We start from the raw sequence: 15,376 nt of genomic DNA, 5'->3' as shown, positions 1-15,376 counted from the left end.
CACACCTTCTCTCTACAAGTAAAGAGGTATTCTGAAGATGCCATTTTCTTCCTTTATCCCATAATCCATACACTAACAGGAATGCCAGGGCTGGTCAACAACAGCAGAACAAACAAAAAAGAAAACCCCAAGATTCTCCAGCCACGTTAAATATTTATTAGTGGAAGGCTACAGACCTTTCACATATTAAGCTCTCTTGCTACAGAAGAGATGCAAAGAGAGCACAAAATAGACAAAGGAAAGAAGAGAGGAAAAAGTATGTCTAAGTGGTGTGGAGGGCTGACACTGCAGCCCTTACACGTGGAAAGCACAGAGGAATAACCCTCATGCCACTGGACTTAACAGCGCTGCTTCACTACCCAGTTTTAGCGTGTTGAGACTATTTTAAGACAGGTGGACAATGGAAAAAGCTTCAAAAACAAAAAAGTAGCAATAAGATTAAGTTTTCTTCAGTTGTTCATTTCTCCATCAGCACTTGATTTTTTCCTCTTAATGAGTTTTCAATATGAAAACATGATGTGTGGAGAATCACACACAAATGGAGTAATTTTCTCTTTTAAAAAAAGCTAACCCACCTACATGAGCCGCTCCCGTAATCCTTACGCTACTAGATCAAAACAAATTTTCGTACTTGCACTTTAGAAGAAATAGGTTAAATATTAAGTTAATCCTTTCGCAAGGAAACACCACAATATTTTTGTGCGGAAGTGACAGTGGCATTTTAAGTGCCAGCGGCATTTTAAGTGCCAGCATCCAACTGGTTTCGTCTATCACTACTTCAAATAAGAATACACCAGATATGCTGGACACTTTTCGAGAGTTTTGACCAGCACACCTGATTATCCTATGCAGCAGCGAAACGTTTGGTTTCATAAAAAGAGAAAAGGGTTCTTTCAGGCTGTTTTTCTTCAACATTCATAAAGTAAATAAACATGTAATTTAAAGTATTTAATTTACAGAGACTGGATAATTCAACTTGTTCCAAACCCTATTTGGTTAAATATTTGCTGCTTAAAATGAAGAGATTCACTTAATTCAGTCCTAAAATCCTCAGACTCAGCCTTCTGTAAAAGCCCACGGTCCATTTTCAGACATTTACTATACACGTACAAAGAACTGCTCTTCCTTTTTAGAAGTTGATAGCTTTGCCGAAAGATGCTGCTAGGTTTGCTTCCCTGAAGGCTTCCGACACTGTCTGTAGAGAGCAAACACAAATGATAGAAGTCATTAACATTTACTCGGCATGTAATTATAGCATGTCTAAGCATCCCCAGTGTTCACTAGTTTGTTCTTTTAAGAAAGCTTACTGGATGTGCATGGCAAACTCTGGCTACATCTTCACATGATGCTCCATATTCCATAGCAAGAGCTGCTTCATTAACCATCTCGCCAGCGCCCTGAAATTTAACATTATTTTTAATTAGCTTAAATCTTCACGTAGTTGTCCATGTTCTTCTGAATAACTAGGAAGTATATGCAATACATCTTTATATGCAGTATATGCAATAAACATCTTTTGCTAAAAAGGAAAGTCATAACTGGCACTTCACCTGTGTTCGAACATCAGTTTTAAGTACTTGATCTCCTTGGTGACCGTGCTCAAGCCTAGCTTAAGTGTGAAAGACAAATCAGAAGACTTGGTCTTTCATCAGTGAAGGCTGTGGTGAAAAATGACCAATTTTTAAACAAGATACTGGTCAGGTAATTCCCACATCCTGATCAAAGCTACTGTAGATTATCATTTCTGAAAAAATCACAAAACTTTATATAGACAGTAACTGAAAAACAGAAGTGTTTTACTACATCCGCACTCTCATTTTTATGAATACGAGTTGTATCCAAATATTTACCCAGAAAATATTTCTTTGGGGAGTTGAAAATAAAACGGCGGCATCTCCAGTTATTTTCTTACCATCCATATACACAATCGCAAGACTTCCTCCCTTCCCTCTACTGATGAAAACTGCTGTGTCTCATACTGATAACCCTGAGCCGTGCTTTCTTAAGAGGATGTAGATTTTCAATTGATTGGCATTGTTAGAGAACGTAAACTAACGCAGTATCTTGCTATGTATTCCCATTAGAAAGGATTAGTTATTGGATTCGGGAACAAAAAGCCTATCCACCAAAGTACCTGGAACAGAATTTACTTCTGAGTGCTTTCAACTAGTCTCTGACATTTACTAAAGAAAATTTCTATTTAGTTGTAGAAGGGAGCACTGGTAACCATCACATACAAAGACTAAAATATCAAGAGTTCTGTATTTTTCAGGGTACATAATCACTGAATAATAATTCTGAAAGGAAAGTTACAGTGCTGATCTTCCAGCGCTGACAATTTAACTGTAGGAACAAAATTTCCTTTCCAGCAAAACAGAAAAGTCTCAGTCTTGTAATAGTGGTCTTTTGTAAAGAAAACTGTGTACAAAGATGTATGGAAGTGTTTGTGCATATATCTTTAGGAAAAAGAGAGAGAGAGAGATTAGGGTCTCAGATACAAACTCTGGACTGTGCAGACAGAGGAAAACAATCCTCTTCCCCAACATAATTTTCTGGTTTCAAACCTTTACAAGGAGTTTTTAATCCAAGTTCCATAAGCTCCTGATGTAAGATTTGGTGACTGCTACATAAGATAGCAACTTTGCTGAAGTCTAAAGTTCAGAAAAATCTAAAAAGCCACACAGTCTGTGCAGTCCACCTGCAGTTCCAGAACTTGGGCCTGCTTGTTCTTTTCAGTATTTGGCAGTATTCATAAAGAATCACCAGTCAGAGTACTGAACCACTTCAGCACTTCTGGGCAAAAAACAGCTGAGTCCAACTCCAAACCAACAGAAAAGCAGGAAGAGAGCATAGCTGCAGAACAGAACAGGACAGGAAAGTGATTTTTCCCATACTGGAGGAGACTCAAGCCTTCCTCCTTTTTACAAGCACCTCTTTCTCCTAACCTGGTAACTATTGTGCAACTGTGTAATACTAAAATCAAAAACCTGAGAAGACAAAGAGAGTAGTACTGTTTACAATACTTACTGCGCCTAAAATGTGAGCGCCCAACATCCTGTCTGTTGATTTTTGACTAAGTATCTTCACCATGCCATCTGTGTCTGCATTTGTCTTTGCTCTGCTGTTAGCAGCAAACGGAAACTTCCCAATTTTGTATTCTATCCCCTACAAAACAGATGTGTGTTACCGACTGAGTTGATTAATGACCTGAAAGATCAACAAGAATGATGTAACCATTGGACAGCTGAGTACATATAAAAATAGAACTAATAAAAATAAAAATCAAACTAATGCATAAAAAGAACTAAGAAGGGTATAAAAAGAATAATCAGAAAAGGGACAATACTAACTTTACAAAATAGAAGTCATTAAAAAGGACTGTGATCCTTGCGAGAGCGGCCTGGAGGAGAGAGACTCGCCCATTAAGAGCCATTCAATCGTTCACCCTACACAACAAATTCAGAATGAGAAATTGTCCTAGAAAACTGAAGACCTGTGGTCACTACTGGACTACTGAAACTATGTCCTTGATGGCAAACCAGTTTCATTTGAGAAAACGAGCAGTACCTCCTCTTTCAGCTGTTCTTCCGATTTGCCAACCCAGGCCACTTCCGGGTGAGTGTATATCACGGAGGGTACGCAGTTATAATCGATGTGAACTGCTCCCCCAGCCATCCCTTCAACACAGAGAATGCCTTCATCCTCAGCTTTGTGGGCCAGCATAGGTCCAGCAACTACATCACCAATAGCATAGATGCTATCAGACCAATGAAACAGAACAAAACACCGTTTAAGCATGTCCTAGCACCACTAGTCTACCTTTTATATAACAGTTTAAAACGTATTACTTCAAACTGAAAACTAATAAAATTCAAGTAATAAATTTCAGAAGAAATACAGACAGTATAAAGGGACAGTTTTCACCGAATGACCACATTCTAAAAAGTACCACTAACATAAAATACGCACAGTAACTTTTAAATTATAAAACTTTAAAGGCTGACTAAAAATCTTTATTTTTTGAAATAAGTAGAAGTTTTGAATTTTCCTTTCCTACAGGAAGGAAAAATATCTTCAATAATTAAAAATGAAAAGCTTTTTGTAGATTAAACTTTTTTTTTTTTTTTTTTTTTTTTTAAGAGGCCTGCTTTAAGAGTAGTCAGAAAATAATACTTAGCATTACTTACTTTGGAATTTTGGTTTGGAATCTGTTATTGACTGGGATTCTCCCCTTCTTATCAAGTTCAATTCCAATATCTTCAAGACCTAGATTTTTTGTGAAAGGACGTCTACCGATGCAAACCAGGAGCACGTCACAAGTTATTACTTCTGCCTTGCCACCAGCAGCAGCTTCAACGCTACAGAAAAATAAGTAGCGAGAACGCTAAGCTGTTAAGTTTTCAGTGTTACGCTTCTCTGACAAGCAACGAGTATGATCCACGGGGTGATCTACTGGCTGAATCTGGCATCCAGAACGTTTGCGTTCAGTCTGCCTCCTGCCCACTTCTTCCTTGCAGGAGTTGAGGCATGGATGAGGGAGAAAGGAACAACAACTGCTCCTATATTTGCTGGTAACTCTGTTTTTGTACACAGAAACTGAGGCTACATATCCGTTAGCAATTAGCATGGCCTCATAGGAGCAGATCTGTAGAGCCAAACGTCGTGGTGTTGAGTACTCAACATCCAGACCGTATGTATTCTGGGAACGGGGGATGGGATGCACAAGCTCTCTTTTGGCCCAAAACCTAAACATCTGTTAGCAGTTGCCATGCATTAAATACATTCCTCAAGTGCATCTTCTGGTTCAACTGCATCCAAAACAAATTTGGTTCACATGCTCTGAGAGCACAGGAGTGAACCAAAGCATGGTAAGTGAGGATAATTAGGAAACTTGCTTCAAAAGCATACTCATGAACCAAAATGAAACACTAAATGTAGACACAGGCTACATGAGAGACCCAATCAGCATAGTACATATGAGACGCAAATCTAGGACTTTTACAACAGCAAAGGACAGACTATACCGAGGTACAGAGATAGAGCAAGTAAAATGGTTCATGTTACGACTCCAGTGAAATAACAAAACCACTTAAATTTACTGGTAATATCAGTAACGTTAAGCATTTCCTTAAAATTCCCAGTACAATTTATGTAACCAGCCCGTACACAGAATACATCAACAAGCAAACGAACACGAGTAGTGTACTGGTATGGACTTTTAGAAAGCAGATTTGCTTTGTGTGTTTCTACATTAGCTGTTCACATACAAGCCTCCAGAGGGGCTTGAGTTTTGTCATTAAAAGACACTCAAGGGTAGTTTCATTCACTTCTGCTCTGAAGCAATCAAATCCCCATCACACTTACTTGGGGACGTATCTGACTACCTTTAAATAGGTTTCATGGGATGGGTAGAAGGAGGTAGAGCATTCCTTTAGTTTGCTGTAAAACACTTACGCTACATCAATTTTTCCATCTGGTTTCTTGGTAGCACCAGTAACTTTGGTGTTTAGTTTAAACTTAAGTCCTTGTTTCTGAAGAATACGTTGGAAGTTTTTAGAGATCTCCATGTCAATTCCCATTCCACCAACATGGCCCATGAACTCAACAGCTGTCACATCTGCACCAAGGCGCTGCCAAACTGAACCCTGCAGTCACAATAATATACTTAAAGGAAGAAGAGTTTTTGAAAGGAAAACTTAAGGCTTCTTTACTATAACATTTACTCACTTAGACTCTAAACTCTGCGTAAGAGGGGCAACATGTAACAGCAAAACGTTCACATTTACAAACACTACAGCGTAGATGTAAAATATGTTCCCTCCCACCAGCCTTTCACAGCTAACAAAATACTTAAATATAAAATAGGTATTTTTTAGGTTGTAGGTTTCGAAACACTCAAAATCAAAAATTTGAGCGTAGCTCGGAAAAATCAAAGGAAGTCGTTTGTGGTGGTCTAATGCTACTGCACGCTAACTCAAAACAATGCTACGTTAGGGAAATTTTATGCAATAAAATAATATAATTACTGCTACTTCTGTATGCATTTATAAATACAGCCACTAACATCAGCTTCAGAAACAAAAATGCTACGTACCCCACTCACCTCAAGTTACCCATGTCCATCTAGTACAATATTTCACTCTGCTTACTTTTTCCCTCCTTTATGCTCAGCAGGCTAAGCGGCCACTAAGCAGATGTACACATTTTCTAGCAGTTGCAAGACCAACGAATATACGTTGTTCTTCAACCAGGTAAGCACGAGGCAAAAGGACTTAGACCAAGATGAACTGCAAAGTCTCCGCTCCTTTGGTTATTAGATAAAACGCGTGCAATCACATCACATCAAAACTTCTTGGCCTTAACTGGTATATACAAGAATTTAACATAGCCTAAAGTGAACTTTCCATTAAAAAAAGGAAGTTCTCTTAGTTCTCTACCTACATATACAGCAGGTACAAAACTCAGTGGAAGTTAACCCCCTAAAATCAGTATGGGATGGCCTCATCCTATATATTCCTCTCTGAGTTCTCTACTTGGCCAACCAGCTGCAGGAATACTTATCCTGCAACACTTACCCACATTTTCAGGTGGGAAAGGGAGCCAGCAGGCTATGACATCTGAACATTTTCATTACAAAATCCCTCAAACAAACAGCTTTCTGTTAAGTGCTAAAAATACAATCCGAAATAAAAAAGCCCTGTTTAAAAAAAAAAAAAAAAAAAGCCCTTTATAAAAGTCCTCTCACCAGTTCGACACCGATGACTCCTGCACCAATGACAACCATCTTTTCAGGAACTTTTTTTAGTGATAGTGCACCAGTAGATGATACAATATTATCTTCATCAATCTAATGACAGACAAAGAAATCCACAAAGGGGGATTTACAATCTCTTCTACACACTGGATATAAAACTCACAGAAGGTGAAAAACAATCAGATGCAAAAGACTGTTACACGTTAAAAACGTGCTGAAAGCCAGTACCACTAAAATCCTAATACTTACACTAATTCCAGGGAAGGGAGCAACTTCTGAACCTGTAGCTATAAGGATGTTCTTTGTATTGATAACTTGCGTGCTGCCATCTTCTTTGGTTGCAGTGACTTGGTTTTTGCCAGTTATTTTTCCAAACCCAGAAACATGTACAACCTTTATTGATCAGAACACAACAAATTCAGATTCAAATTATTTAAGTAAGGTACTCGATTTCATCTGAACCCCACTAACGCTCTAGAAAGCTCATATTTTCTGCTACCACTAACTTTTGCATCACTGTCTGGTACAAATCACAAAGTAATTTGATCCCTTCCTCTTTTAAGTAGATTTAAGAGCAAACTGAACTGTTCACTTAAAATATTCTAGAAGTGAAGCATTCAGACTCTGCCGCTGCTGAGTCAGTCACCCAAATTTACGTAGCAAGAATGTGAGAATGTATAAAGCAAGAAACTTAGATCAGAAGATCAGATACACCTCACTATGCAACCCAAACTAACCTTGTTTTGCTTAAATAAATGAGCAATTCCACCTGTTAAGGCCTTCACTGCACCACTCTTCTGTTCCATCATCTTCTCTAGATTCAAACGTATTCCTGTAACTAAGTTAAAAAAAGAAAAAAAGCCTGTATCAAGCGTTTTAGTGTTTTACTTACAGGAGACAACATGAAAACAAGTAACGGCTCTGATACAGTAAGATGCGTTGAATGGCTCTGCTAAGGGCTAACGGTAATATTCAACAACCGGTATGTTAAAAAGCAGTATTACACTTTTCCAATATTCCTTATCCATACAGGCTTCAAGGAGTGCATGCATGTCCCTAGCCTTCCAGTTGACAGACAAAGGATATTATTTGTAAATCTGTGAAGTTCTCTGACCAACTTTTCTAGAAGTAGAACAGTCAGATTTGAACTATAACATTTGTTGACAGAGAGAATTAACATTAACGAGTACTGACAGTTTGCTCTGCACACTCACTTTCAATTCCCCTACTAGCAAAATCTTTTCCATGGGCCAAATGATACAGATGTGAGTTGTTCAGCAAGGCCTAAAATACACAAAAAAATTAAAATGTGAATTGGGACATGTATTTGTGACTGAATTCATTACCATTACCAGTAAAAAAAAAAAATTAAGGTTATTTGCAAAACATTTTCACTATTAAGATTAAAGTTTGACATGCATATTTAAAAAGGTGTATTTCAACCACAGCAATTGTACAAAGTAGATCTTATTTAAGTGTTTTATAAAACAGTTACATATTTAACATCTAAAAAGAGAGAACAGTTAAACTCGCATCTATCCTTTTTCATTCATTTCACCAGAGAAACTGGAAATTACTTCACTGAAATTAAAAAATAAAAAAAGGAATAGATTTTCAGTAGAAAAAGAAAGATAACTGACTCACAGGAAACTCGCAGGAGAATTTCCAAATTACCTCAGACAAGAGATTACTTGTCAACAAAAAGAACAAGAGGATACAGAAAAACTGCATGGGGAAAACCTATACCGAAATCTCTTCAAATTTTAGCGCAGACATTTGAGTTAAATTTTGTAGCTGAGTTATTGTGCTAAAGTTACTACAACTGCACAATTAGTTGAGCTGGAGCTAGATAGCTTAGAGCTAACGCAGGTCATTGGATGTTCACAACTCAAAAAATAAAACTAGGACAGGTCTTTGACAAGAATGCAGCAGCGTGAAACGCAAAACTGTTTTGTCCTTCATTGTACTTGCAAGAAGCAAAACAGTGGAAGTCTGCACAGACTGAAATCTAAAGCATGCACAGTAATAAATTCAAATCACATTTTGAGCAGTTGGATATAGCTGCCTTCTATACGCACATGAGTAAAAACTAATATTGTCAGATTATGGTAATTACATTTTTGTGAATAAGTCTTAGCAAGTCTCACTCTTAAAATTCATTTGCTCATTTCATGTAACTGCCACAATTTTGCAACTACAACAAACAAAACATTATGCGAATATACAACCACAGCATAAGATTTCAGTAATTACAAAGGGGGAAAAAAAACATGCCTGATGTACTGTCTTGAGCGGCATTTTGGAAAGGCATGATTGAAGACTTTATATTGTGTCTGCGTATACACCCACTTCTTCAGAAGTTTACTGCCATTCAAAAATAAATTCTGTATAGCATCCAAGACTAGCTACAGGTTCAAAAGCATTTTCCAAAGAATCTTCACAGGATTAGCAAAAAACCCAAAGTTCCAGTTACAAAGGAAAAGCTACTTACGTAGATCCCCGAGTTCCAAATTTTCTAGCAACGCTGTGCTGATCTACAGCTAATTCTTGAGTTTTTCTCATTATAGAAAGATATTCTGAACTTGGAGCTATTATACAAATGTTTAGACAAATTAATACCTCATTTTTAAAACTTTGTATTTATACTCTATTTTCTCCTATGACAGCAAAGGAACTTCTCTGAGCAGACACACTAACGTTCGAGAAAACAGAAGAGTTCAAATTTTTCATTGAGGTAATCCAGATCTACACCTGCAACTTTTACGTGATGGCAACACTGCAGAAATCCAATGCAGCGAACAGAGTAAGAAAATAACCATTAGAGTAAGGCAGTTATTTTTGTATGCACTTTGCAGTGAAACAAATAGCAAGGATAAAGTTTCAAAACAAGCACCATACTTGACCAGAGCTTGACAAGCTGAAAGACGAACTGCTTGTATATAGCATTCCCTAGTGCAGAAAGCAACAACACATGGCTTCAAAACTCTTATCCACTGTTTGGTGTAATTCCAGCTTCCATATCCTCATATTATTCCGTTAAGACAAAGGCAAGGTGGCAGTCACAGAACCAGCTACATAGTTGCAGACGAAAAAGAGAAGTTAAAAAAAAAAAAGCCTGATGCTTAGACTGTTCCTGCAGAGTTTCATTCTGATAGCACACCAAGAGCTTTGTAAATTCAAACTCTCACACAAATGTTAAAAGGATTACAGCACAAAGCAACACCACGTTATAGTTAAAACCAGGAGCAAACAAAAACAAAAAAAGTATCTAAATAAGGAATTTAGTCAGAGCAACACGTTCATTATTAGGGAAAAAAGCAAACATTATCTTCAAGCAGTTTGGTGGAACGTAAGACAGCTACCTAAGGATTGGAAAAATCCAGAGGCTTTTTGTCTCAGCTAGGTGGGTCCTGAAAAAATAATCCTACTGGAGGATGAAAACACCTGTAACGCTGTTTTTTTTTGTTTGTTTTTTTTTTTTTGGAAGTGAAAAAGCACCACCTTTTTCATTCTAACCCCAGTAGCAGAGAGTTATTTTAGAAAAAGATTAAAGAGTTTTTCAAGTGATGCACATAACTATTGTTTTAATGAGGTTATAACAAACTAGGTAAACTTACCTTAGAAGGAATACATCCAACGTTCAAACAGGTTCCACCTAATGTTTCGTTTTTCTCTACGCAGACAGTCTGAGGGAATGACAAAGACATGACGTTTATCCAGTAATTCCTCCTCAAAGAGCGGCTTATGATTTTCACTCCTAGGTCTAGTTTGTGGCTCAGATTTCCCCGACCTCCTTTGTTCTAATCAAAAACATAAAAATGGCTCTTTGCAGCAACACTCTCTACCAGAACAGAGCCACACTCCCCACTAACACCATGGACACTTTCATACAAGTTCAAGTGCTGTTCCTTAACTTCAAAAATCCACAAAGTTGTTTCAATTAAATACACCATTCAGTTCCTTGAAAAATGATCCCATTACAAATCAAAAAAAAAAAAAACACAAAAACAAAAAAAGGGAAAAATGCAAATTACGAGAAGATTCCTAAAAACAAGTAATCACAAGAAAACAGAGGAATGGACCAGTACAAGTTAAAATTTTATGAAGTAATCTTCTCTTAATAATAACAAAAAGGAACAACACAAAAACAAACCCCCAAAATATCCAACCTCAAATAACATTCCATTCTCTAAAAATGCTATCCTGTAAGACTCATTTCTGTAAAGTTGTGCCAATACCTTTAAATAAAGTAAAGCAGAGCCAAGCAATAATAAGGTCACTACCAACAGAGATGGAAAATATTTCATGACCCTCCCACCAACTTGCCAATAAAGTGTGCAAAGGAAAAAAGGAAGAACAGAACCTCCAAGTAAAAACAGATTATTTGGGGGGAGAAGGGAAGAGCATGGTAAACCCTTTCCACAGAGGCAAAAGGACTGGCCTCTCCTCCTTTGCAAGGGTTATGCATGTTCAAAATAAGAGCTCCATGGTTTATACCCATTTACATTTGAATCTGCTGATAAGAGACTACCCAGATGAAAGCCTTTCACCATTTCTTTAAATTGCTGCTTTGTGCTAAAATAGAGGTGACAGTAACAGGAAGAGTGGCATTCACCATATCAAACCAAAGAAACACACTGAGACATCTTGATCCCCTGTTTACGCTTCCTCCTGTTTCAAATACATGAATGCAAGAAAAACGATCCATGGCCTTCAAAAGCTGCACTTTGGATCAAACAGCACCACACAGCTCCTACCTTTACCTGATGAAAGTTCTGCCTCACCCACTTTCAACCTCCCCTACAAGGTCAAGTAATACTGCTGAAAAGCCAATGCCCAGAGAATGCTGCTGGCAGTCACACGGGATGCTGTGGTGGTGATGCAACGACATAACAGAGACCAGGCTCGTGCTAATTCAGGTAGCACTAAAATTCAGCAGAGTTCAGTAGAGTACACTCAGGTTTTTACTTGAGTAAGTAACCACAGAGTCTATCCTTTTGCCAGTCTCACAAAGGCATCTCATTAGATATTAAAGGACAGCATAAACATTATTCATGCTTCTTCAATGTTACAGGTGACACACACAAGCGACTCCAAATATTTTGTCCACTCTAACTGGCTGTAAAGCAGTGTAATAAAATTATTGTTTGCCATGACAAAAAAACAAAACTCAGGGCACTGCTTTCCCTCCTTACATATGGCATCCTACTGTTGGTCACAGCTATGAAGCACTTAACGAAAGTATTACTCCAAGAGAAGCAGGCATATAGCCATAAAAAGCCTCAGAAGAGATGAGCATGAACTAATATGGCCGACAGCCTCAATTAAAACCTTTCTTCAGGTACTTAATGGCTTAGAGACGGGAAACATCTAAAAGGAAGAATATTTATTAAACCAAGGCAAAAACTTTTTCACAAACAAGGATAAAGACAGCTCAGCTATCTGCACTAGGTCACAGGCAGATGTAAAGTTCTTAATGCAATCCCAAATATTTAACGTTTTGGTGAAGTTGCAGAGAGGCATCACTGAAATCACTGGAATAATGACTAATGGGGGAGATAACACTCAGAATTAGAGAAAAGTTTAGGCTGACTGGAACTCCTCTGTAGGTCATCTAATCCACCGTGCTGCTCCAAGGTCAGTTAACTTCTAAGTTGGATCAGGTTGCTAAGAGTCTTGTACAGACACATTCGGAAAGTCTCCAAGGATGAAGATTACACAGCCCCCGTTCCAGTGTTTAACTCAAGATCTATAGACATAAACAGGAGCTCCTGTCCTAATTAGGTTTTCTAATAAACTCATTCTTGTTATAAAGTTCAGCTGTTATACTTCAAAAGCATTGGGACACATCAGCAGTGGAAACACGCTCAAGTCTGCCGGCACTGCCTTCTCATATTTCAGAATAATTAAGAAAAAGAAGTAATGCCAAGTGCCAAGAGATCAAGCTAGTCTCATATTAAGGAGTGAAAGTAAAAAAACAATCCTGCTGAAAGCACACTCAATATTTCTATAAATTTAGAAAATCTGCAATGCATTAATGCAGGTCTCTCACGATACTCATCTCAATGACACATCATTAGTACACATCAGAAAAAGCTGCCTCTTTCAGAAAGCATCCAAAGACCACGGAAGGACAAAACACAGAGAGGAGCATAAATAAATTTAAATTAGATACTACAGTATTTCTACAGACATGTTTTCACCTCTAAAATTCTCACATGGCTATGTAATTCCTTGGCTCACACCCAAAAAGTATGTCAGCTGAATACTGCCTTTTCATTTGAGTTCCCTCAGCCTGCTTTTCAGAATTTCAGGGTAGTTTTTACATTGGCTTTTTTGTCACCATCTCCATTTTTTCACTTTGGTGGGAGAAAATTTCTTTCCTAGCATTCTTCCTTCCCCCTGCCCCTTAAGGGCATAAGCCCTCCCCAACTACCCCTTCCAGTCACTATTCAAAAGCTAGCTAACCTGAGCAGCTTTGCCAACAGCCTAGCATGGGTATATATAACAATACCCAGATTATGAAGGAATTGAAATAGAGGAGTGAAGGTAAGTAAGGGAATGAATGTTTACAGGCGTGTCAACAGTATCTGGTGATCCAAAATGCGACAGAAGAATTTCAGTTTTTCAGTATCACACAACACCTTCCAAGTTCATCTGGATGAATATTCTGCTATTTTATTGACTGAAAGGTCTCATCTTACCTTAAATCCAAGCTGAGCTGCTTTGATAGCAGCAACATACCCTCCAGGACCAGATCCAATAACAGTGACATCAGCATCAACTGAAACAAGACAAAATGTGAGTTATTTGTTTCAGCAATTAAAATTTTATTGTAGGAATACCAGCCTGTCATTTTTGAGATAATCCATATTTGAAACTATCAAAAAAAGGAGGAGGAGAGGGGAAGGGGGCTTTTAAAAACAATGCAGCTTAATATTAAGTTTAGATACATAAATTATATTTCACATTGGAGAGTTTCTTTTTGTGCAGAAAGAAAAGCTGCCTGGAAGCATTCACTCTGCAAGTAAAAATAACTACACTTACATTTTACAGGGAAAATTGCGTGAAAATCAAATGAAGGAACTGAATTCCGTCTGACCAACCTCTCTTCCTAAAAATCCATAAGAATTTTACCCCAGGTGTTTTGACAGTTTACTGTAACACTTTTTTCAACGTATTTTCTACTGATATTTAGTGTAAAGATAAATGCTCACCAAGTGCCATAGGCTCACTAATCTATAATGCAGAAAATAGGTCCAAAGTTTGTTGCTTCTGCTGCATTCATAATCAATAGCGCTTATGTAGTTATCCATTTCCACCCTAACTCACTTCTTGCAACCACAACCTCCTTTGGCATATGAATTACCATTACTATTCTTGTGTTACATAAAGTTTAACTTCTATTTATAGCTTGAGGTAGATCGCAAACAGAACAGATAAGCCACTATTTCTCCTCTAAGGACCCGATGCTAAAACGAATTCCACTGTCACCTTGTAGACTGACTCCTCCGTTTGAAACGCTACTTTGTTTCCTCACAGAAATTTTTCTAACACCAAGTTACCTTGATCAGCATAGGTCCTTTGGGACACTGCACAAATTCCCTGAAGGCCATGATGAATCCGATCAAAATGGCTTCTCTAGAAATGGGGGGGAAAAAAAAAACTTTTTAAGTTGAAGTCTTCCTGAACGAAAGTAAACTTTCAGTGACACACCGAAAGCCCAGTTATATTCACTAGCTACCCCCTGTAGGGACAAGACGACTGGGTAGGCAGGGAGGGCACCGGCGGGGACAAGACGCAGGAGCGGCTCTGCCCCCGCCGGGAACCAGCCCTTCCGGCGGTTCTCACGCCGGCCTCTCCTGCGCCTGCCTCCACCCACACGGATTTGCATCCCTCCGACACAGGGCTTTCCAACGACTTAACGGCACAGACGAGGCAACCAGAGGGGCGGACGCCGAGCGCTGCTGCCCCGTAACAAGCACAACCGGCCCCGCCCGCTGCTCCCGTAACGCGCCGCCGCCGGCCTCGCGCCGTCGCCTCGGCCGCGGCCCCGCCCGCCAGCCGGGCCGCGGGGCCTGCCGGGCCGAGCCACACGGCCAGCCGCCCGCTCGGGGGAGCGGCGCGGCCCCCCCCCCGCCCTCCGCGGCGGTGCCGTACCCGGGCGAGCGCGCCGGCGACGCGGCCCCAGCGCTGCATGTCGGCCGCCCCCAGGCCCGCGCCCGCAGCCGCCGCTCCAAGGACTCCGCGGACTCGCGCAGGCGCGCTGCGGCGCGGGGTGGGGGGGGGAGAGCCAGGCCGCGCTCTCGGCGCGGGTGGCGCCGCGCCACCACGCCCCCTGGCGGAGGCGGACTCCCGCTACAGCTCCGGGAGCGGAGCCCGGGGGCGGGGCAAAGGGCGGGGAGGGGCGGGGTTATGCAGATGAGCTTCTTAAAGCGGCAGAGCGCAGATTCGGTCGGGCTGCTAGGGAAGGCGCGGGGTGCAAGGGTGCAGGAGGTGCAAGGGTGCATGGTGCACAAGGATCTGGGGGGTGCAGGGGTGCAAGGGTGCATGGTGCACAAGGATCTGAGCGGTGCAAGGGTGCAGAGGTGCAAGGGTGCATGGTGTACAAGGATCTGGGAG

The 15,376-nt window shown here is 39.9% G+C and overlaps 1 protein-coding gene across 1 annotated transcript; it reads right to left on the bottom strand.

The window, feature by feature from the left end:
- Positions 1-133: 133 nt before the first annotated feature.
- On the bottom strand, positions 134-15,110 carry DLD (dihydrolipoamide dehydrogenase). The gene is made up of 14 exons (XM_068930641.1): positions 14,915-15,110; positions 14,320-14,395; positions 13,459-13,538; positions 10,372-10,440; positions 7,969-8,038; positions 7,492-7,592; positions 7,004-7,147; positions 6,746-6,847; positions 5,455-5,645; positions 4,188-4,358; positions 3,568-3,757; positions 3,028-3,165; positions 1,308-1,397; positions 134-1,195 (listed from the first exon to the last, which is right to left on the bottom strand). Exons 1-14 carry the CDS (start codon positions 14,951-14,953, stop codon positions 1,130-1,132), a joined length of 1,527 nt encoding a protein of 508 aa, XP_068786742.1. The 5' UTR covers positions 14,954-15,110; the 3' UTR covers positions 134-1,129.
- Positions 15,111-15,376: the final 266 nt, after the last annotated feature.

The sequence above is a fragment of the Struthio camelus genome, chromosome 1 (assembly GCF_040807025.1).
Source record: "Struthio camelus isolate bStrCam1 chromosome 1, bStrCam1.hap1, whole genome shotgun sequence".
In the NCBI taxonomy this organism is placed as follows: domain Eukaryota; kingdom Metazoa; phylum Chordata; class Aves; order Struthioniformes; family Struthionidae; genus Struthio; species Struthio camelus.
The sequence above is the reverse complement of the archived record's forward strand: the minus strand, read 5'-3'. Positions and strand labels throughout refer to the sequence as shown.

Excerpts from the sequence above, each read along its gene's own strand:
- DLD (XM_068930641.1), bottom strand. The coding sequence starts at position 14,953 with ATGCAGCGCTGGGGCCGCGTCGCCGGCGCGCTCGCCCGG. Across the intron at positions 8,039-10,371 it reads TTGGATGTATTCCTTCTAAG|GCCTTGCTGAACAACTCACA; the intron begins GTAAGTTTACCT and ends TGTGTATTTTAG. Across the intron at positions 5,646-6,745 it reads GAGTCATCGGTGTCGAACTG|GGTTCAGTTTGGCAGCGCCT; the intron begins GTGAGAGGACTT and ends TTGTGACTGCAG.